The 22,702-nt window shown below is 36.3% G+C and overlaps 2 protein-coding genes across 2 annotated transcripts; one reads left to right on the forward strand and one right to left on the reverse strand.

Moving 5' to 3' along the window:
- The first annotated feature begins 7,178 nt into the window (after positions 1–7,178).
- LOC115714267 (F-box protein At1g70590) lies at positions 7,179–9,661 on the forward strand. The gene is made up of 4 exons (XM_030642900.2): positions 7,179–7,842; positions 8,144–8,280; positions 8,590–8,772; positions 9,041–9,661. The coding sequence occupies exons 1-4, from the start codon at positions 7,266–7,268 to the stop codon at positions 9,206–9,208; spliced, it is 1,065 nt and encodes a 354-aa protein (XP_030498760.2). The 5' UTR covers positions 7,179–7,265; the 3' UTR covers positions 9,209–9,661.
- Positions 9,662–19,537: 9,876 nt separating this feature from the next.
- Positions 19,538–21,823, reverse strand: LOC115714675 (uncharacterized). The gene has a single exon (XM_030643427.2). It carries the CDS (start codon positions 21,700–21,702, stop codon positions 19,723–19,725), a length of 1,980 nt encoding a protein of 659 aa, XP_030499287.2. The 5' UTR covers positions 21,703–21,823; the 3' UTR covers positions 19,538–19,722.
- Between the last annotated feature and the right edge of the window lie 879 nt (positions 21,824–22,702).

The raw sequence follows: 22,702 nt of genomic DNA on the forward strand, positions 1-22,702 counted from the left end.
TAGCTTATGTGTGTTTGTGACTAGGGGGAAGGGTTTATCGAATCTTTTATGTTTACTTTTTTAACTTTTTTTCTTATTAAACAAACTTGTCTTGGGATTGGTGTTTTTTTTTGTGTGTGTGTGTCAATAGTTTCTCGACACGTATAATAGTGACTTGGGAATCTTACTTGGCATGTGTGTAGTGGGTATTTTTGATTTTGGATAATAGGTTAGTTTTGTAATTAAAGACTTTAATTTTATCTTTAAATTAGGTTAGTTATAATTAAAGATTAAATTAAAAGTAGTTTTTTTAAAACCCCATTAAAGGGGGGAACCACATGGAGAGTTTTTTTTTTGTTTGAAATAATGAAAGCTTTCATTAAAGGGAGTTGCCAAACAAACAAAAGAACCAAAGTTCATACACCAATAGGTAAACTAGGTTACCAAACTTTAGCACTCTCAAAAGATAAAACCATTTAAGCTAAGTTATGAGCTAGAGTATTAGCGGTTCCATAACAATGTTTAAAGCTAACAACATTGAACACTATAGGCAATAGCTAGAACATCATAAAGCACATTTGATTTTACATTAACAACTAAATTTAAGAGAAGCTCAAGTCGTGAATACAGTCCTACTCGAATCGCCACTACTTCAGCAACCGATGCTGTCAACAAAGCATCAAGAGGAATCCAGATGAAACTCCATTAAGTAATGCAAATACAAAATATAGTTCACTTTTTGTAAAAAGTCTATTATAATAGTGTATCAAATTGTGATGCAAATTTATTACATAACAAAAAGTTGTCCAAATTTATTAGATCACAATATTAGAGCATCTCCAATGGAGATGCAAATAAGTGATACAAATGTAAAATATAGTCCACTTTGTCAAAAGTCTACTCCAATGGTGCCAAATCTTGACGCAAATATCTCACATAACAAAAAGTGATCTAAATTCGAATCACAATATAGCATGATGCAAAATTTACATCACAATAAATACTATAATTTTATATTTATCATTATGTCATTTTTAATGTTTTATTATTAAAAGTTAGTTAACATATTCATTTGTATTAAATAACTTTCATAATTATTATTATTTTATTATTAAATTTTATATTTACTTTTGTATGATTATTATTATTTTATATTTTTAATAAATTATTAGATGAACATTACATGATATATTAAATTTTGCATCAATTTTTACAATTATTCATTAGAGCATAATAATAAAATTTGATGTAAAAATATCACAAAACCATTATTTGGACCAATTATAGATCAATTTTTGTATTTCCCATTAAAGATGGTCTTATAGCATGATACAAAATATGCATCACAATAAATGTTATACTTTTATATTTACTATTATGTCATTTTTAATATTTTATTATTAAATTTTAGCTAAGATGCTTATTTGCATTAAATGACATTATTATTATTATTATTATTATTATTATTATTAGGGTATTTTATTATTAAATTTTATATTTATTTTTGTATTATTATTATTATTATTTTATATTTTTAATAAATTATTATATGAGCACATATTAAATTTTGCATCAAAATTTATAATTATGTATTGGAACACAATAATAAAATTTGATATGTAAAAATATCACAAAATCATTTTTTTGTACTAAATATAGTTCAACTTTATATCTCACATAAAAAATAGTGTTAAGGGGGGACCTCATGAGTATTAAACAATTTAATGGCAACTATCACCAATATTATTTATTGTTTATCTAGTAGGCTTTCGTTTTGTTTTATTTTATTTTAACCTTATAATTAATAATAATATAAGAGTTAGGAGAGTGAATAATTGTTCTAATGAGAGTGAAAGAATACGCTAAAGAGGATCATATATCATATCATAATTAGATATTGGATGTAGTATTTCGAGAAACACGTTGCTTATAATGATATAAAAAAATTATATATTTAATTTCAAATGTTTATTTATATTTCAGAATAGTGGTTAGAAAACAAAGAACATTAAAAAAAAATAGTTGTCCTTCAAAACTTATCCAAGTTACATTGTATATATAGTATAGTAATGGATTTACAGCTATGAATGTCTTCATAAATATTTATAATAATACAAAGGGGAAACTCATGTGGGACAGGTCGATCAAGTTATAGCAAGCAATCTTTTGTTTTTTTTTTCTCCATGAAACTGACAATTCGAGGCACAAGAGATGTAAATATATATGGATTTATTATGGGTACCAGTAGTGTCTAATATCTTCGAGACATATTACCTTGTGATTGGTTAGCTTTTGCATTAATTAAAAGGGTTTTTTTTTTACACTTCAAAATAGTTTTTTTTAGCATTTTTACGAAATTCTACACAAAAATTCCTATAACAATTAATGGAGCAACTTAAATTGTAATTAAAATCCGTAGCAATCTAGGTAGAAATTACAAGAGCAACCCAGATTATACTATATAGAGTAATTCTCTTTAATTAAATTATATAGTTATCAATAATTAGTTAAATCAATAGCAATATTAATACACATAAACACTATTGATACTTTTTTTAGCATTTTTTAGAAACCATATATAATGAATATGAAAGTCAGGGGTGTGTGAAATTAATAATTAGTCCATGGCAAACTCAGTGATTGGTTCTTAGTGTGTGGGGGCCATATATTGGATTTGAATCATAGGTAAGATTTGATAAAGCATGAGACATTTATGGTAGATGGAATTTGTACTTTTATATTTAGGGTTCATAAAACTACCACACTCTGCCAACTTTGGTGGAACAAACCCAACAAGGTCGGCTCTTACCGTGTCTAATAAGCCACCACCGGCAACTTTGACTCATGACTATGACTCATGAATGATGACCCATTTTCTTTTCATGCATTTTATTTACTAGTCTTTGGTCAATACCATAGAGTAGACCAAAACTTATAAGTTGACTCCACTTTCTTCATCTTGATCAATCTAATATTTCCTAGTGTAATTTGTTCCAAAAATGCTTCTCTTTCTCTTTCAAACAACATCACCAACTCAATTGCCATATAAATTTAAATAATTTATTGTCATTAGAAGTTACATTTTACAATACGATGTGTAGACATTTTATTTCTGAATATGTGAATGATCCATAAATTTATATATAATATGTAAATGTTAGACATTATTATATGAATGATGGATTTGCAATGGGCAAAAATAAAGGAAATCAGATGCGTACAATGAAAGCGATCGAAATATCTTCAGTCATTAACTTTTTTGAGTTTTAATCTCACACGAGTTTCAAATATACAAAAAAAAAAAAAATAAAAAAATAAAACTAGTTAGTGTGAGTAATCAGGCTTCCAAGTTCTCTCAATTCTCTTAAATAGAATAATAATAATCATACCTTATAATAGTGCTAGCTATCACTAATATTTCTCTATCACATATGTATACATGCATTTAGTTTATATATAATTTTATGGAAATATTAACAAACACATATAGTGCTTAGTATCCTCTAAACTATCTTATTATTAATAATGTATTTAAATATTGAACTTAATTTATATAGTTTAATATAATATTCTTGATAAAATATTATTAAATTATAACACATCACTTTTAAATAATATTAAGCAAGGCTTAATAATATTTATAATTTTATTAGCATTAAGATACTAGTAGTATGAAGCAACAATAATTGTCTTTAGCATTTTTCAATAAAAATAAGGTATGTGTTAGGGAAGCAGCCATGGTGAAAAAAACAAAGTGAAATTAATATACGTGCCTCTTTCTATTTGGTACATTGGAAACAACAACATGTAAGATAAGCAATTTGGGAATACTATAAATGCAGAGGCACGAGAGTGTTGACTCTTTGAATTTTTAGAGTGTACACATAAAAGATATTGCATCACCAATTACGTATTGAGGATGTTCATGTACGTATAATTTATTATTTCAAAAATTTGTAAATGGAAAGGAAAAGTTAAAATGACAACAGTTCAATATCAAAATTTTATGACATTTAATAATAGAAGAATTATAATTATAACATCCTATTATAATTTTTTAATTAATTTTAATGTTCAAAATTACATGTCGAAATATTTTTTTCATAACGGTATTCGTTATAGTTACAATATCATTCCTGTAAATTTTTGAAAAATTCTAAATAGTTTACAGTACCAAAAATAGAGTTCCTGATATTCCAGTTTATCACTCGCGTTCAAAAATCTTCAAACGTATTTTTACCACTATAAATTATTCGAAATTTTTCAAACATTTATAGGGATGCTGTTGTAACTATAAACTATAACGAGCACTCCTGTGAAAAAAAATATTCCAACATGTATTTTCGAGCGTACAAGTTGACTAAAAAATTATAACAAAAGATTGACAGTAACACTCTTCTTAATAATAAATTGCTAATTGCTCATATCATTATAATTTTAGACACCTTGGTCATTTTTAATTCATTCATGAGATAAGATTATGATGTTGGATAGTATAGTTATCTTCGGAAACATTTTAAAAGTTTTGAACGATTGGATATAATTATCCAAAGCTCTTATTTTATCCCACCAAAAAAGTGTTTAAATAGTCACAAATGGATTTTTTTTTTAATTCAGTATATTTTAATAATTAAAATTAAAAAAAAAATAAAATATTTATTTTAAAAATGATAAATTAGCTTAAGTTGAAAATTTAATGAAATAATTTTTTTGTTATTTTTTTTTTTAATTTAGAGTTATTACATTTTCTTGAAATTATTTATTTTATCTTTTTGATTTTTTAAATATTTATTTAACATTATTCTTTATTAATACAAAACTTTTAAAAAAATATTAAAAAAATTATACTATATTTAGTCATGTCTTACACTATACCAAATATGATACAGTAGGAATATAATTTCATTCCAATCCTATTAAATAGTCCGATCCATTTAATTCATAATACCAAACGAACTCTTTAAGTAAATATTAATGTTAAATTATACCGTGTTGATTATCAACTCTAACACTCTTAACTAGTCCATCAACTAAACGATTAATAAAGAATAAAATACAATAACAGAAAGTCTCAACTAAATCTAACACAGCCAAAAAAACATACCAAATAGTCTAATCTGGAGGGCATTTGTTTCTTGAAAAATCTTTAATCACCTCTGATAAAAAGGGTCACATTTAGCCATTGATTCTATTTTGGCCCCAGTGGAGTGCCATTGGAATAGCCTGCACTTCACCTGCCATTGCTTAATGAGCTTGGATCTTCAGCTCCAATCATGAATAATACACATTACTTACTGATAGTGAATGAATAGTCATTAGACTCATTACACATTAACACTTCTTAAAGGGTCTCATGTTGACAAATGGGCTTTTTGTTGGCACAGAAACCAAGTAATCTTACCAAACTGGCCCAAATGATCCCTTTCCTAAATACAAATTACAAACTTCTTTTAGTTTATGAAAAAAATTCTGTTTAGAAATTTATAATAATTTAATCTGTTAAAAATAAAACCCAAGCTTCTTTCTATTTTATATATGTGTAGAAAAAATTATTTGAATTATAATTTTTATAAATTATCCAAATTTCTTAAAATTTGACCAAAAATCTTAAATAACTAAAATATAGATCATCACAACAAAAAAAAAGTTTTTTTTATTTTTATAGTTTAAAATAATTTTTTTTAGCAATTTTACGGAATTCCACGTAGAAATCCTAAATAGCAACAAAAATCCACATAACAACTCACATACAAACCACCGAAGAAACTACTAGAACAACTCAAACGATAAATTTTGAAAAGAAAAATTAAAAGATAATAATTAAGGTAATTTCCTAAAAAGAAATTAAGATAATAACTCTTCTAATATCAAAAAATAAAAAATAAAATACATCAATACATCCGTTTCTAGAGTATAATGTGAAAGCATCCTAATAAAATGACCAAAGTAGAGTATTCGATTTGTTTTAGAATATTTTTGGGTATGTGTATAATATATGAGAAATTTAAAAAATTATCCATAAAACACTCTAAAATTATTTCCCTAAATCTATATCTATTAAAATTTTCCATATATGACTACATTTAATTTTTCCCCATAATACCCCTCCCATTTGAAAAACAAATCCCAACATTCTTTCGTCAGTCTCTCTCTCCCTCTCGCTGACCACGCACGCACGACCCTCTCTCTCCCTCTCGCTGACCATGACTTTTCAGCGCTCGACCACCACGCCCGGCCACCGACGACCACCCACCACCACCGACAGCAGCCCTCGACCACGCACGACCACCATCCGACCACGCATGACCACCATCCGCAGTCGCAAATATGTCAAAGGTTAGTTTTTCCTCGGTCGGTTTTGGGTTTTTTCAAATTTAAGGTTGAAGATATCGGACCTCCTATTGGTCCGATGCCGTCCGATGGTCTGATGGGGTTGTGGGTTGGGTCCGATGGGTTGTGGGTTGGGTCCGATGGGGTTGTGGGTTGGGGTCCGATGGTCATTCTCGTGGTGGGGTCCGATGGGGTATATGGGTAGGGTCCGATGGGTTATGTGGGGGTCTGATGGTCCGATGGATGGGGTCCGATGGGGTATGTGGGTAGTGAGAAAAAACTAACCTTGGACATATTCCCCACTGTCGGTGGTCAATACCGGTGCTGGTGGTGGTCGTGCGTTGTCGTCCAGTGCTAAAGGTGGTGGTGGGTGGTCGTCGGTGGTCGTCAGAGGTGAACCGATGGTGGTGGGATGTGGGTGTAGGTTGTGCGTGCGTCGTGTTCCGCGAGAGGGAGAGAGAAATTTTGAGTTTTTGATTTTTTCAAATAGGAGGGGTATTTGTGGGATATTAAGAATGTAGTCATATATGACCAATATTATTAAGTATGCATTTAGGGAAACAATTTTAAGGTCTTACATGGAATTTCAAATTTCCCTAATATAATCATGTTGCTTTAGTTAATCTCTCATCTGTTTTCACATTTAGAAGATATTTTTAGTGTAATTTTTTTTATATAATTATCTACCTTATAATTATTTAAAATTAAGTAATTTTCAAAATATTATATACCAAAAAGCCCTTTTAAGTCTATTACATAAATTTCTAATATTTCTGTCCATATCATCTAAAACTGTAATTAAGAAACTCCCATGGTGTGACATTTAAATATTTTTTTCAAAAAAATTAAAATAAATAAAATGATGAACCGACACTCGCCGGTACCCGTCTGCAAATTCAGTGTAAAAATAAGACATTTTTCTAATTTAATTTCTTCTGATTTCGATAAAAACAAAGATGAAACGAAGACCGTGGCCGTTTCGATCGAACGGCTCACGTCTCTCCGCCCTTCCATCTCCCAACATCAACGGTGGAAAAGAGGATGAACGCGCGAGGAGACAACGGAGCACCAAATTCACCACCCTCACACCTTCATGGATATCTCCAAGCCGTCAGATTCAATCGCGCTCGATACCTTCATCTTCGACTTCGAAGGACGGCGGTGATTTCACCGCACTTCCTTACGACGTACTGACGAAAATCGCAGCCTCCTTCGGCGTCGGCGATCTCAGAACGGCGTCGTTAGTGTGCAAGCCCTGGTGCGACGCGCTCCGGCCATTGAGGGAGGCGATGATGTTGTTGAGGTGGGGGAAAAGGTTTAAACACGGCCGCGGTGGAGTTCGGCCCAATTTGGATAAAGCTCTCGACTCATTCTTGAAAGGCGCGGCTCGTGGCTCGACTCTAGCTATGGTCGATGCCGGTCTTGTGTATTGGGAGTCGGGGAATAAGGACAAGGCCATGGCTCTGTATCACAAAGCTTCAGCCTTAGGAGACCCTGCTGGGAAATTCAATTTGGGGGTTGCTTATTTGCAAGGTAGTATTTTGAAGCTTTCTATCTTTATCCATGGAATCCTTACAAATACTAATTAAACGTGAACTTTAATTTGTTTAAATAACTGAACTATATAGTTTCAAAAGGTGTTTAATTTATTCAAACCCATTCATTTTGGCTGATGCAGTTAGTAACTTGTATTTTTTTTGGTTAATGCATACTGTAATTGCTTGTGCTTTTCAAGGATTTGTGAATTGTCAACACTTACTTTGAAGGTTGTGATATTGATCTATGATTTTTACAGTGTGGACTAGTCACTAATGAACGATCAACATCTGTGTAGCTGAACCTGCAAATGCTAAAGAAGCTGTGAGATGGTTTTATGAATCTGCCATGGCTGGCTATGTTCGTGCTCAGTACCAACTTGCACTTTGTCTGCATCAAGGTCGAGGGTTGGAACGTAATGACATGCAAGAAGCTGTATGCAATTCAATCTTGTTATTTGAGTTTTCTATAAAATGAAACTGTTTTATGTGGAAAGCACACAATGAAGCCTTAATTTTTGTTGCTCACTACTTATTGTATATGCGGTAAAAACTTGTGCAAATGTAGATGGGTTAGCTTAGAACTGTTTATCTTGAAAGTTTACATTATAAATTGATCTTTTGGTGACACTTGCACAATAGTTTTTTGGTATAGTGAGTCAGTGACTGATTTGTTTGCATACATAGATTTATTTGTCAGTGAAGCACATGCAAAAAAATTAAATAAAATGTTTTGTTGAAACAGGCTAAATGGTACCTGAAAGCTGCTGAAGGTGGCTATGTCCGTGCCATGTATAATGTTTCCCTGTGCTACTCGTTTGGGGAAGGCTTGAGACAGTGTCATCGACTAGCAAGAAAATGGATGAAGAGGGCAGCTGACCGCGGTCATGCTAAAGCTCAATTTGAACACGGACTCGCACTCTTCTCAGTATGTCATAGCTTATATGCACCTGAATACATTTTCAATAAACAATTAGCAATAGCAGCTTCTGCTTTTTTGGTTAATGTATTGTGAGAGATCAACCACTGTGGCTGCTTGTTTCAAAACTTAAAACATATTTGATGTTTTGTTGACAAAAGAGGCCAACTTTAAGATTACTTAAAACTTATCTTCTGTTGGGTTGTCAAATGCCAGTTGGTTAAAACCTTAACAGAGACAAGTTGTTTACTCTTTTTGATGTGTAATTCTTGGACAGGAGGGAGATTTGTTTAAAGCTGTAGTGTATCTGGAGCTTGCGACCCGAGCTGGTGAAACAGCAGCAGCCCATGTCAAAAATGTGATTCTTCAACGATTGTCAGAGAAATCTCGTGATAGAGTCCTGGTTCTTGCAGACAATTGGCAAGCTTTGCCGTCAGGGTCATGAGTTTTATAGCACAGGTTCACTGTCAATATACATTTTCTTGTCTTTCTTCTCAGGCTACAATATCGTCCTATTGTGGATGTGGATGACCTTAAAGGGGACATGGGTTAACTGTTGGCTCAATCAGCTGTTTGTATTTGTATAAAGGCTCCTAGATGTGAGTGAGATAACTTTGTCAGTTTGCAGATCTGACTCTGAGGTTTCCTCCCTTTGAAGTTTGGGCCATTATTTAATGATATATTCGACAATATCTTGCAAGTTGGGCTTAAACTATGTGTTGTTTAGCAAAGTTCAACCATGAAAATCTATCAGGCTCTCATTATAAGTTCTACTTTGATTAAAATCTTAAGACCTCCATTTGGAGCTTTGTTAGCACTTTAACGGTTTGGCTGTTTTGTTTGTATCTCAATTCTCAAGGAACTTTAGCATTATTAGATTTGGTTGGATTTTTCTTCATCCGTCTGAATTTGTTTTATTTTTCTTTTTTTGGTAACAAAATCATGATTGGTTCTTTTGGGAAGAAAAACAAAATGAAGATGAGATTGAAGTGGTGTAGTGTGGGAAACTAGCCAGGTGTATGAGTCGGATGCATTTGGGGCAGCTTAACTTTCCAGCAAGCAAATGAAATCATAAGATTGCCAACCAGATTACTACACAGTTCGATTCCGCCTGGGTGCTGGGCCAATCGCAGGCGGAAAATTGTAAAGTGTACTTTAAATGCATATTCAAGTCTTAACAAATTAGGTTGATCCAAAAAAAAAATCTAACAAATTAGGAAATATAATTGGTATAAAAACAAAAATCTGAAAGAATAATATGTTTTCTCAAGTAAATAACCATGTAATTAGATTTTATTGTGAGATAATATTCAGCTTAATATATATATTTGTTTTAGGAATAAACAAAAGAGATTAGTAGATAAACCGTAATATTGTTACATATTCGGTGAAGGAGTTTTTTCTATTTAAGAAAATTTATCATCTAATCTAGGAGCACGTTAACTCAATCCATGGGTTTTTTGTAACACTAAAGTTGCTATTAACATAAAAAAGAGATGTGTAGAAAAAGTACTAGACAATAAAACTTAAATATCTAAAATAATAAAATAATAAGTCCTACTTTTATTTTATTTCTCATTCTACAATAGAGTGATACGAATGGTAGGCCTCCTATTAGATTTACTTATGCTAGAAGGGGTAAACAAGGTAAAACCAATGATGTGTTGGCTTAAGAAGGGGTATTTTGGTAATTGTACTTAGTGGTGAGCTACCTTTTGTATGGAGAGGGAATGTTATTTTCGGTTATGCAATTTGTAATAGAGAAATCTCTACTGCATCAGGAGAGAGAGCTACCTTAGCTCTCTGCCGAGTGTAGGAGAGTGTCTCATTTTGCCTTTAATTCAATAATAGCTCAGCTATTGATTCAATCCTACCGTGTTTCTGGTTTATCGTGTATTGTTGCTGCTGGTGTATTGTTGTGTTGTTGTTGGTTGTTGTGAATTGTGCTGCAGGTGCTCATCATTTGGTATCAGAGCCGGCGATTCTGGTGAATGCTGTCGACAAGAATGGAGAAAAAGGTTGAAGGAATTGAAGAGGGTCTCGATAGTGTGAAGAACGATATTCACACTATTAAATCTATCCTTGGCGAGTTCAAGGAAACCCAGGAACGGACGGTATCGGGATTGGCGGAGCAAATCCGTTTGTGTTTGAATGGCCAAGCAAGGATGGCCGACGAGATGTGCCCTCTGCGTGAAAATCAGGGACCGATGATGAGTTCGGGACGAAGGTCTGTCAACGAACCACCACCTTCTCCAGCAGTGATGGGTTCGAACGGACAGGAAGGAGATCTGGGAAGATGATCGGAGTTTCGGGCCAGAAAAATCGAGCTTCCTGTGTACTCCGGCGACGACCCCGACGAGTGGACATACCGAGCCGACCGGTACTTCGGTTTGCAGCGCCTATCGCCGACGGAGCAGTTGGAGGCGACGATTATGTGTTTGGAGGGGGCAGCTCTAAATTGGTTTAGATGGGAGAATTCGAGGCATATGATTGGGTCTTGGGAGGAATTGAAGGGGATGCTTATACGCAGATTCCGATCTACCCACGAGGGTTCGATTTATGATCAATTCTTCTCTCTCTGACAAACTGAATCGGTGCAAGATTATCGCCGGAAATTCGAATCACTGGCAGCTACGATGGGGACGATGGGGGATCAAGGGCTGCAGGCCGCATTTGTGAATGGGTTGAAGATGGAAATTCAAGGTCCATTACGTCTTCTACATCCTAATGGGCTGATTAGAGCCATGGAATTGGCTGAGTCAATTGAGGCCAATCAAGCCTTAGTAAGGAATCATAGAGTTGGGCCCAACAAGTCATATATCAACCGGCCCAATTCTCTAATCTTACCTGAGTCACGAGCTCCCCACGTGACCACGTCTCCCACTTATTCTACCACTACTGTACACAGCAAAGCTTCCTCGGCATCATCTTCATCTTCTCCGACCAGTTTCAAACGGTTCACGGAGGCCGAATTAAGAGAAAAGAAAGAGCGGGGTGTGTGTTTCAAGTGCGATGGGCGCTGGTTTCAGGGTCATGAATGTAAGGAAGCGGAGTTAGTGGTGGTTGTGGTTCAAGATGAAGCCCAAGAAGAGCCTCCAGATGACTTTATTGCAGAAATGGTGGGATTACCGCCTACGGGATCGACGACGGAAGCCCAAACTGTTGAGGTATCTCTACACTCGGTGGTGGGATTAACTCCTCCAAAAACGATGAAGATGTTAGGGTCTATTCTTGGTCAAGATGTGGTGGTGTTATGGGATAGCGGGGAAACCCACAACTTTGTTACGGTGGACTTGGCCACCGAATTGGAGCTGCCAATTACAAGCACGGAAGCTTATGGGGTTCCATTGGGGAGTGGGCAAGCGATCAAAGGCACGGGGGTTTGTCGAGGAGTTCCGTTAACCTTGCAAAGCATTAACATTGTGGATGATTTCCTTCCACTTCCCTTGGGTAATACAGATGTGATTTTAGGAGTGCAATGGTTGAATACGCTACAGAAAACCACCCATCATTGGCAAGAGCACACTATGGAATTCAATCTCGGTAATCAACGGGTGGTTCTACAAGGGGATCCCACCTTACATAAGACACCGGTTTCATTGAAGACCTTAATGGCAACCTTACAATCAGAAAAGATGGGAGTTTGGGTGGAGTTAGGCTATTCGGCTGGGGTGGCAGCAGAGGAAGAGCCTTCTGAAGCTATTTGCGCTCTGTTGCAGCGTTATACGGCAGTGTTTGAAGAGCCCCGGACTCTACCACCACCTCGACAGCATGACCATGCCATTACCTTACGGGCGGATGCAGCTCTGGTGAGTGTTAGTGTTGGAATTTATTTTACCAGGATCTTAGATCTACTCACAAGTATGTTGATTAACACCCTAAATATGAACTTTCTAAAACGATGAAATAAACACATATAAAGTTTAGGAAACCTTACATTGGGTGCAGCGGAATAATATGACTCCTTCCGTTCAGATATCTAGCCCTTGATTCCTTTCTGTAGCAGAGCATTATCAATATCTAAACCTAGATCTCTTTCTCTGAATCTTTGATGCTGAAACTCCTTTTGCTGAATGTCTTTCTTCACGATCTTCCTCACTATGATTGAGGTATCACTTGCTGTGTGTGGGCACTACTCTTACACTAAGAATTTCGAAATCTCAATGAGGAAGAGAGAGAGAGTGGGTTCGGCCAAAGATAGGGAGAGAGAAGGCTCAGTTTTTTCTGAATGAAAAAGTAGAAAATTTAAGTGTGTCATTTTCCTGAAGCCTTCACTATCTATTCATAGCATTTTACTAGGGTTAGGTTTGAATTATTTGGCATTAAAATAATGAAAATATCATTTTAAAAATTCAAATCAAGTGGCCGGCCATGTACAGTAATGGGCCTTACTTGGATTTTGCAGTTTTCTCAATTCTGCATCTGATTTTCTCAAAAACGCCAATTTTCAAATTCAACCATTTAAATGCCAATTCTAACTATTTAATAACTATAAATAATTATTAAATAATATTGTCATTTATCCTATTTATTAATTGAACCATACAAAGTATCATAATTAACAAATATGCCCCTAATAACTCTTTCTTTACAATTTCGCCCTTACTTAGTGAAAAATTCACAAATAGACATAGTCTAATTTGAGAATTATAATTGATTAATCAAAACCAATTACATGAGTCTTACAAGAAATATTATCTCAACTAGTGCGGGGACCATGGGTCTATATAACCGAGCTTCCAATAAGTAGATCAAGAATTTATTACTAAAATTCACTAACTTATTAATTCTTCGTTGAATCCACGCATAGAACTTAGAATTGCACACTCAGTTATATAGAATGCTCTATATGTTCCACCATATAGACACATCATTAGTTATCCATTGTTATAATCCTAATTTGATCACTGATCCTCTATATGAATGATCTACACTGTAAATGGATTAAATTACCGTTATACCCTACAATGTATTTATTCCTTAAAATACTTGACCCCGTATAAATGATATTTCAGCTTATGTGAAATGAGTACTCCACCATTTATGTTCGTTTGGTCAAGCTCGAAGGAGATCATCCTTTGCTTACTATTCGCCAGATAGAAGCTATAGATTTCATGTTTATGATAGCGCTCCCACTCAATTACACTATCGTGTTCCCAAAATGTACGTATCACGCTGACCTAACAGTAGGCTTAACTAACAAATCAAAGAACACGAATAGCCTCTCGAGATTGAGCCTAATCATATCAGGATTAAGATCATTTGATCTAGGATCAACTAGGCGATATTGACTTGAATAGATATTACGGTAAGTTTAATAAATCTAAGTCAAAGTTCAATATCGGTCCCTTCCGATGCATACTCCATGCATCTAACCTGAGCTTTACTTTAACCAATGCTCTGGAAAGAACATAGCACTTCTCCAAATGCAAGTAAACTCTGTTGTAGATTATCATATCAGTAAAACCCTATGTCTGATAAATCTAGGAAACTTTATTCACATAGTCATGTTTACTTTCCAATGTGTTGACAGCACAATAAACAGGATCAAATATGTGAAAAGGGTTTCAGATGAATTTATACATTATGTACATATAATCATGAAACAAATCATGTGAACCATGCAACATTAAATGTTATTTATGATCTATATTAATAAGTAAATCTGATTATATTGAATTGAGTTTTATTTAGGGCATAAAACCCAACAGTTAGGCCATATCGCTATCCCCAAATCACCAAGGATGAGATTGAGAGGTTGATTGAACAAATGAAAGGAGCAAGGATTATACAAGATAGCAACAACCCCTTTCGAGTCCGGTGTTGTTAGTCAAGAAGAAGGACGGTAGTTGGCGGTTCTGTGTGGACTATCGCGCCCTTAACCGGGCCACCATTCCAGATAAGTTTCCCATACCCGTCATTGATGAACTATTAGATGAATTACATGGTGCTCAAGTGTTCTCTAAAATTGATCTGGGCTCAGGTTACCACCAAATCAGAGTGCGGCTTGAAGATGTCCACAAGACGGCATTTCGCACTCATGAAGGCCACTATGAGTTCTTGGTCATGCCATTTGGTCTTACTAATGCTCCATCCACCTTCCAATCTCAGATTTACACGCTTTTCAAGCCTTGGCTGCGCGAATGTGTTTTGGTGTTCTTTGATGACATCTTGGTTTATAGTCCCGACGAAGTTACACACTTATAGCACCTTGAGCTCGTGCTTCAAACTCTCCTCAAGCATCAATTTTTTGCTAATCGGAAGAAGTGTTCTTTTGGGCAGCGACGGATTGAGTACTTGGGACATGTTGTGAGGGGCCAAGGGGTTGCGGTGGATGATACGAAGATCAAAGCCATGTTGGATTGGCCCCTCCCTACTTCGATTAAAGCTTTACGAGGGTTCCTTGGCCTTACGGGGTATTATCATAAGTTTGTCAAGAATTATGGTTCTATTGCTCGCCCTCTGACAGATCAATTGAAGAAGGACAGCTTTGCCTGGTCTCCGGCAGCCACTGATGCTTTCCATTCTCTAAAAACAGCAATGACTACAGTTCCCGTGTTAGCCCTCCCCGATTTTACTAAGCCATTTGTGGTTGAAGCGGACGCTTCCGAATATGGGTTAGGAGCAGTTTTGATGCAAGAAGGGCGCCCCATTGCTTACTACAGTCAGGTTTTGAAACCTCAAGCTCAACTTAAGTCTATCTATGAGAAGGAGTTAATGGCCATTGTGTTGGCGGTCCTTAAGTGGCGGCCGTACCTGCTCGGTCGCCGTTTTATTGTCCGTACTGATCAACAAAGCTTGAAGTTCCTCTTGGAACAACAATTGGTCACTCCGGAACATCAGAAATGGCTGGTCAAACTTTTGGGGTATGATTTTGATATCCACTATCGGCCGGGGGTGGGTAACCGAGTTGCGGATGATTTGTCTCGAGTGCAGCCTCTAGAGTGCTCCATCCTTACTACTACTACATGGTTAGATTGGACGGTGATTGAACAAGAGATCAAGCAAGATTCCTTCCTCTCTCGAGTAGTGGCAGATTTGAAACAAGGGAAGGATGTCTTGGGTTTTACTTTCGAGAAGCAACGTCTGTTATATCGGAAAAGGCTTGTCTTGGCTGCCACATCATCCTTGATTCCACATTTCCTACGGGAATACCATAGCTCTCCAATCGGGGGTCATTCGGGAGAGTATCGGACTTACCTTCGCCTTCGGGGATATGTTTATTGGGTAGGTATGAAAGCTCAAGTGGGGAACTTTGTGCGAGCTTGTGATGTGTGCCAACGGAACAAGCACTTGGCCATGTCTCCTGGGGGGCTCTTGCAGCCTTTAGATCTCCCCGCCCAGGTTTGGGAGGATTTGACTATGGATTTCATTGAGGGGTTGTCGAAATCGGAAGGAGTTGACACGATCTTAGTAGTTGTGGATCGTTTGAGTAACTAGAGTCACTTCATCGCCCTCAAGCATCCTTTTACAGCCCGCACAGTTGCAGAAGCCTTCCTTCATCAGGTAGTCAAGTTGCATGGGGTTCCTCGGACCATAGTCTCGGATCGTGACCGCGTATTTCTCAGTCATTTTTGGGCTGAGCTGTTCCGCCTCCAGGGTACTGAACTCCGCCATAGCACCGCCTACCACCCTCAAACTGATGGCCAATCGGAGGTGGTCAACCGTTGCCTTGAGACTTACCTTCGTTGTTTGGCCTCTGATCGGCCTAAGGCATGGGCCAAGTGGTTGTTTTGGGCAGAATACTCCTACAATACTACTTTCCACTCCTCCTTTGGTTGTACCCCATTCAAGGTGTTATATGGGCGTGATCCGCCAGCCTTAATCCGGTATTCAGAGGGATCCACTTCTGTCCTGGCCCTCGAGCAGTATTTGGAAGAGCGAGATGGGTTTTTGGATGACCTCAAAATGCACTTGTTGCGTGCTCAACACAAGATGAAGGCAGCAGCTGATTCTTCTCGTCGCCATGTGGAATTTGCGGTTGGGGACCGAGTCTTCCTTAAGCTCCGCCCTTACCGACAGAAGTCCTTAGTCCTTCGAAAGAATGAGAAGCTAGCTGCTCGTTTCTATGGGCCCTTTACTGTTCTGAAACGGATTGGTGCAGTAGCTTATCATTTGGACCTTGCCACGTCCTCAGCGGTTCACCCCGTCTTCCATGTGTCCCAACTCCGTACTGCGGTTGGTACGGCTCACTCGTCTCCTACCATTCCTCCTACATTGACTGCTGATTTGGAGTTGTTGGTCGAACCTGCTGAACTTTTGAATGTGCGTCAAAGGCCTACACCTACAGGAGCTCCTATGGAAGTGTTGATTCGTTGGAAAGATTTGCCTCTTTTTGAAGCTACTTGGGAGAAGTTTGACACCATTGCGGCCCAGTTTCCAAATTTCAACTTTGGGGACAAGGTTCGGGATTTTTTTTTTTTTTTGGGGGGGGGGGGTGGTAATGATATGAATGGTAGGCCTCCTATTAGATTTACTTATGCTAAAAGGGGTAAGCAAGGTAAAACTAATGATGTGTTGGCTTAGGAAGGGGTATTTTGGTAATTGTACTTAGTGGTGAGCTACCTTTTGTATGGAGAGGGAATGTTATTTACGGTTATGCAATTTGTAATAGAGAAATCTCTACTGCATCAGGAGAGAGCTACCTTAGCTCTCTGCCGAGTGTAGGAGAGTGTCTCATTTTGCCTTTAATTCAATAATAGCTCACCTATTGATTCAATCCTACTATGTTTCTGGTTTATCGTGTATTGTTGCTGCTGGTGTATTATTGTGTTGCTGTTGGTTGTTGTGAATTGTGCTGCACGTGCTCATCATAGAGCATCTACAAATCAAATAAATAAATTTCAACAAAATTTCATGAAGTAAATGTTAGAATTTATAATTATATTATGTAAGCATTAAAAAGATTCAATTTTAGATATTAATTTTTAAATATATGTTATTTAAAAAAAAAATCTTTTTTTAAAAATATCAACCATTACAATATTTTGTAGTAATATCGGAGCATTGCTAGCATTAAAATGACAACCTAACAGAAAACGAGAGCTTCGAGCAATAAAGTGAGTAGCTCTATTCGCAGATCGTGGAACAAAGGAACAAACAACATTAACAAAAGAGTTCAATAAAAGTTTACAATCCTCAACAAGTAAGTTAAAAGTAGACGGCATTTGTATAGAACTTGTAAGAGCCTGAATTGAAGTTAAGCTATCCGTCTCAAAAATAACATTGCTCTATTGCTTAGCCTCCACCCAACTTAAAGCTTCCTTGATACTCATAACTTCAGCAAAAACTGGTTGTACCGTTTCAATCTTGTAAGTTGCAAAGCCCTCTATGATATGGCCATCAGTACCACGTGCAATAACACCAACCCTGTAAGTGCGCTTTGCAGAGAATAAAGCTCCATCAACGTTAATTTTAACGAAACCAGTCTCTGGTTTAACCCAGTTCACACCACCAATGACAGCTCCAGAAGGGACTAAAAAGGGATGGAAGCATTTTTCGCGGGCATATTTCCATTGAGACAAGATTGACTTTGTGACAAAAACTATAACAACAGTAGAATTAGACTTAACTATTTCGCTAAATATAACAATAAGAATTCTTATTTAATTGCACATTTATATTTTAAAATATATTATAATTACCAATTACTCTACATGTTCTAATAATTACAGTTACTTCAAAAGATGTTCTAAGATAAACTCTAGTAATTTATGGATATGAACAAACACTCATTGAAAGGTTACAAGATTGTGCAGCAAAATATTCCTTTCCAATAAAAGCTAAACAATCATTAAACCTTAACAAGTTAAAAAGCTTCAATTGAGAAAACGGTCTCCATTGTTTCATTGTAATGTCTCACAAGTAATAAGGTAATCAAATATTATTTAATTATAAATTCATTTTTCACCTAACTCTAATAATATATATACATATATAAATATATATATATTATATATCATGATGGCATTTGTGATGTCATCTACCTTCATCTAATCAAAAGATTAACAAATCAATAAACTCATTTTAAACAATTTACCAACATCTTAAAAATGATGATTGTAATGGGGGCAGGTGGATTAAATTGAACTTGAGATTCTGCAAAATGATAGGACCCCAAAAGGGCCTTAAAATATAATTATTTACTCTGTCAAGTACAAGTGAATGGGATAAGATATGATAAAGTATCCCAATCCAATAATGTGTAAAGGCAACTAAATATTTGGTCCAAATCCTCATGGTTCTAACAAGGCTATCTCAACAAATGAAAATAATAATAAAAAATAAATAAAACACCATGGCAAAGCTGACTACTGTTTCAAGACTAACAAACAAACTCAATCCCTAATATTAAAGTTTTGTCCTGATTTTTTTTTTTTTTTAAAAAAAAAAAAAAAAAAAAAAACTACTTTTGAATTATACAAATTATTGTAAATATTTCATTTATATTCTGTTTATTTTTAAAATAATTTACTAATATAGTCGTGACTTATAAGTATTGTTACAAAAACCTATTAAACAACTATAAACTATTTAAAATTTAATACTAAATTAACAAATTATTTAAAGAAATGAGCATGATATAATTTTATAGTTCATCTACAATGTCATACAGCAGCAACCAAGTAGGTGCAATTGTTAAAAACATCTTTAGAGGAGAAAAACACACGAAATCTGATATCAAATCCCCTCTTTGGTACCAGAAACTATCAAGTTACAATCTCAGTGAGTTTAACAAAGTATAAAATTTAATCAAACTATGCACCACTCTTCATTGGGCAGAAAATATAATATAACTATAATAACTTTCTGTATTCGTTATTCAACATATGTTTCTACAAGTCCTGTTTTCTTCCTAAAAGGGTGAAAAAAGAAAAGAAAAAAAACTATCAACATGTGCGTCTAAATAAAATAAAAATGCCCCCCAAAAAGACATTTGTGCAACAACTGAGATCATAGTCAAGGCACAAAAGACATTCTTTGAGAATGACCTCCAGCATGATACAGATTAAGGTGATATATTGCCTTTGGTACCAAATCTTTCAACTTGGAATGTTGCATAATTAGTGTACGATCAGAAGTTAAAGAACCTTCAAGAGCAATCAAAACTCTGGACTGATCCAAAGAATCATTGTTGCCAGCATGTAATGCAAGGTAGCAAAGAAGAATTAGTCCATGCAACTGTGACTGTTCACTGGCTCTAAGCAGTTTCAACAAAGGTGGGATACCATTGAATTCGATTATAGACTTCGAATGCTCCATGTGAAGAAAATTATCCGGGCAAGCAAACTTCCCAAGTGAAATGGTGGCCTCTGTAGCCACATCCAAGTCTCTATGGCTAAGTTGATTCACTAAAGGACCAATAACCCGAGTCTCCCTAACCGGGAAAGTCCTAGCCAATGAACCAATTGATCTAATACCAGGGATTTGCAATGTTGGACTATCCACCTCTGTAACCAACCTCAAGAGTTGATCAACAACAGCTTTTGCAGCATGAGAATTGGTCTTGAAAGCAGCTCGTCTGAGGTCGGAGTTCAATTCAGCCGCAGCTGTTATCTCTGTTAGAGTCATCAAACAATTGAACTGCAACTCTCCAACTTCACTCTCAACAGATTTGGCCAAGCAAAGAAGGCCTTTCGTCTCAGTTATTTTCCTACTATTGGCCACACTACCTTTAGCAAGCATCCACAAGGCCTCAGCACAACTAATCTTAAGCTCAAGTTTCAACTCAGGTTTCTCACTCTCCCTCTCTTTCCTATGATTCCCAGCTCTATTATGACCCCCCTCCATATACAAATAAGAGTACGAATTTGTGAGTGAATTCAAATTCTTATAAGAATTATTCTTGCTATTTGGAACACCCAAATGTTTTTTCTCCCATTCCTTATTAATCTGAACAATTGAATGAATACTATGCTTACCAGGAAGAAGCTTGGAATCGTCAACATAAGTCTCAAATGATAACAATGTCACAAGTGGTCTAATCACATTTTCTCTAGCAAAATCATCTTGGGCAACAGGATCATGCTTAGCCATCTTAGCCACCAGTCTTGCCACCCGAGCCTGAACTCTCATAGGTGAATCCCCAAGAACCTGCACAATAACTGGAATCCCAACCTCACTCACAATACTCCTAACCCTTTCTTGCTCATTTGCCAAATTACAAAGCGCAGTAGCGGCGGCGATTTGAGCCTCTGGCGAAGAACTCTCCTTCAAAAGCTTCAACAATGGCGAAACCCCATCTTCCTCGATTATAATCTTCTTGTTCCGATCATTGTCTTGAGCCAACGAAGCAAGCTGGTTAGCCGCCTCAATTCGATAAGGGAGTTGACCCATTTGAATAGAAGCTATCGATGACCAAACCCACGAGATGATCGGATCATTACTAGCGATTGGAGGAAGAGAAACGATTCCACCGAGTCCATCACCGCCGTTATCGAAGTCGAATATTCCGACTAGCCATTTCATATCTCCGACGGAAGATTCTAGAAGAACGAAAAGTCTTCGAAAATCGGCGGCGCTGGTAATAGTAACGACGCGGCGGAGCACGCTCTGGCGTTTACACTTCCGGACTAAAGTAAGAGCCCGCTCCAAATTCTTGGAAACCTCGGCGACAACCCGCCGGACCGGACGCTCGTACAAGGAAGGCGTTGTAGTCGAGAATCGAACTAAAGTTCGGAGCATTTGGGTAATCCGGTCGACATGTTTACCCACTTCCATGCACTCGAGCTTGAACGATTCGGCTTCATCTACCGCCGACCGAACTCGCTCCGATAAGAGTATCGGATACGACAACTCGTCCTCGATTCGCTTCTCCTCTGAAGCCATCAAAACGATTCGTTTCTCGCCAGTCGGCACTGTAATTTTCTTTCGCGAGAAAATAGGTTTACTGGGTTTTAGAATGGACGAGTCAACTGAGTCCCACACTGAGTCAATCATCCGAGTTAATAAAAAAGAAAAGGTTTTTGAGTTCAGGAAAGGAATGGTTTTTCTTTTCTTTTTATTTTATTAACTTTTCTTTTTTTGTTTCGATATTTCTGATTTCGCATGTCTTGTCTGTGTGTCGAGAAAGTTTTAAACAAAGTTTTTGTTTGGTTTTGGGGTTCGTGCGATGGACGCGCTTTTAAAGACGCGTGGTGGATTAGTAAATGGAAATGACAAGTCAAATGAGTCTTTTTTTTTTATAACCGGTGGTTTACGTAATGTAATAACCTGTACTTTTCATGTCCCAGAAGGGGACCGGAAATTGTTGCATCACTCGCCTTGAACGAGCGTGGAAATTTAATTCTAACTTCGACTTTATTTTTTGAGATATCTTTTGCACTTTTACTTTATTAATAAAAGGCTAATTAGAAAAAAAATTTCCCAATTTTAACATGTATATATCTTGATGACTTAGTAACGAACCAAGTACAATCACTATCATCACTACATTATGAGCTCATCTGCCATTTTAAGAAGAAATTAATTGTAGAGAAAAAAAAGTACAGAAAAAGAAGTAAATCTTGTAACGTCCCCGCTTCAAGCCTTCATTTGGGCCCTTACACCCACGGAATGATAGTTCTTATGCACGAGTACCTCACTTTGGCTGCTTCATTGAATGATTGACCCTACAAACCAATATAAGTGTTTCCAATATACTTTATTCTCACTCGCACGCTTCCTGGAAGAACTTCTTAGGAGGTCACCCTTCCTGAAATTACTTCAGGTCAAACACGCTTAACTGTTGAGTTCTTTCATGATGGGCTATCGAAAAACAAGATGCACTTTGTTGATATAGGTAGCATCAATCAATCCATTTAAGCCATCTTCAACTGTGTAGTCTCATACCTACACAACCTCAGAATCATCACACTTGACCTTCCCCAAGCGATGTGGGATTGCACAGCTTACCCGGTATATCCCCTTACAGATCACGGGACTACTGACTATCACAATC

Source organism: Cannabis sativa, chromosome 4, assembly GCF_029168945.1.
Source record: "Cannabis sativa cultivar Pink pepper isolate KNU-18-1 chromosome 4, ASM2916894v1, whole genome shotgun sequence".
NCBI classification, from domain to species: domain Eukaryota; kingdom Viridiplantae; phylum Streptophyta; class Magnoliopsida; order Rosales; family Cannabaceae; genus Cannabis; species Cannabis sativa.

Coding starts and splice junctions, on each gene's coding strand:
- LOC115714267 (XM_030642900.2), top strand. CDS start 7,266: ATGAAACGAAGACCGTGGCCGTTTCGATCGAACGGCTCACGTCTCTCC. Junction 7,843..8,143: donor GGGGGTTGCTTATTTGCAAG/GTAGTATTTTGA, acceptor ACATCTGTGTAG/CTGAACCTGCAAATGCTAAA. Junction 8,281..8,589: donor GTAATGACATGCAAGAAGCT/GTATGCAATTCA, acceptor TTGTTGAAACAG/GCTAAATGGTACCTGAAAGC.
- LOC115714675 (XM_030643427.2), bottom strand. CDS start 21,702: ATGATTGACTCAGTGTGGGACTCAGTTGACTCGTCCATTCTAAAACCC.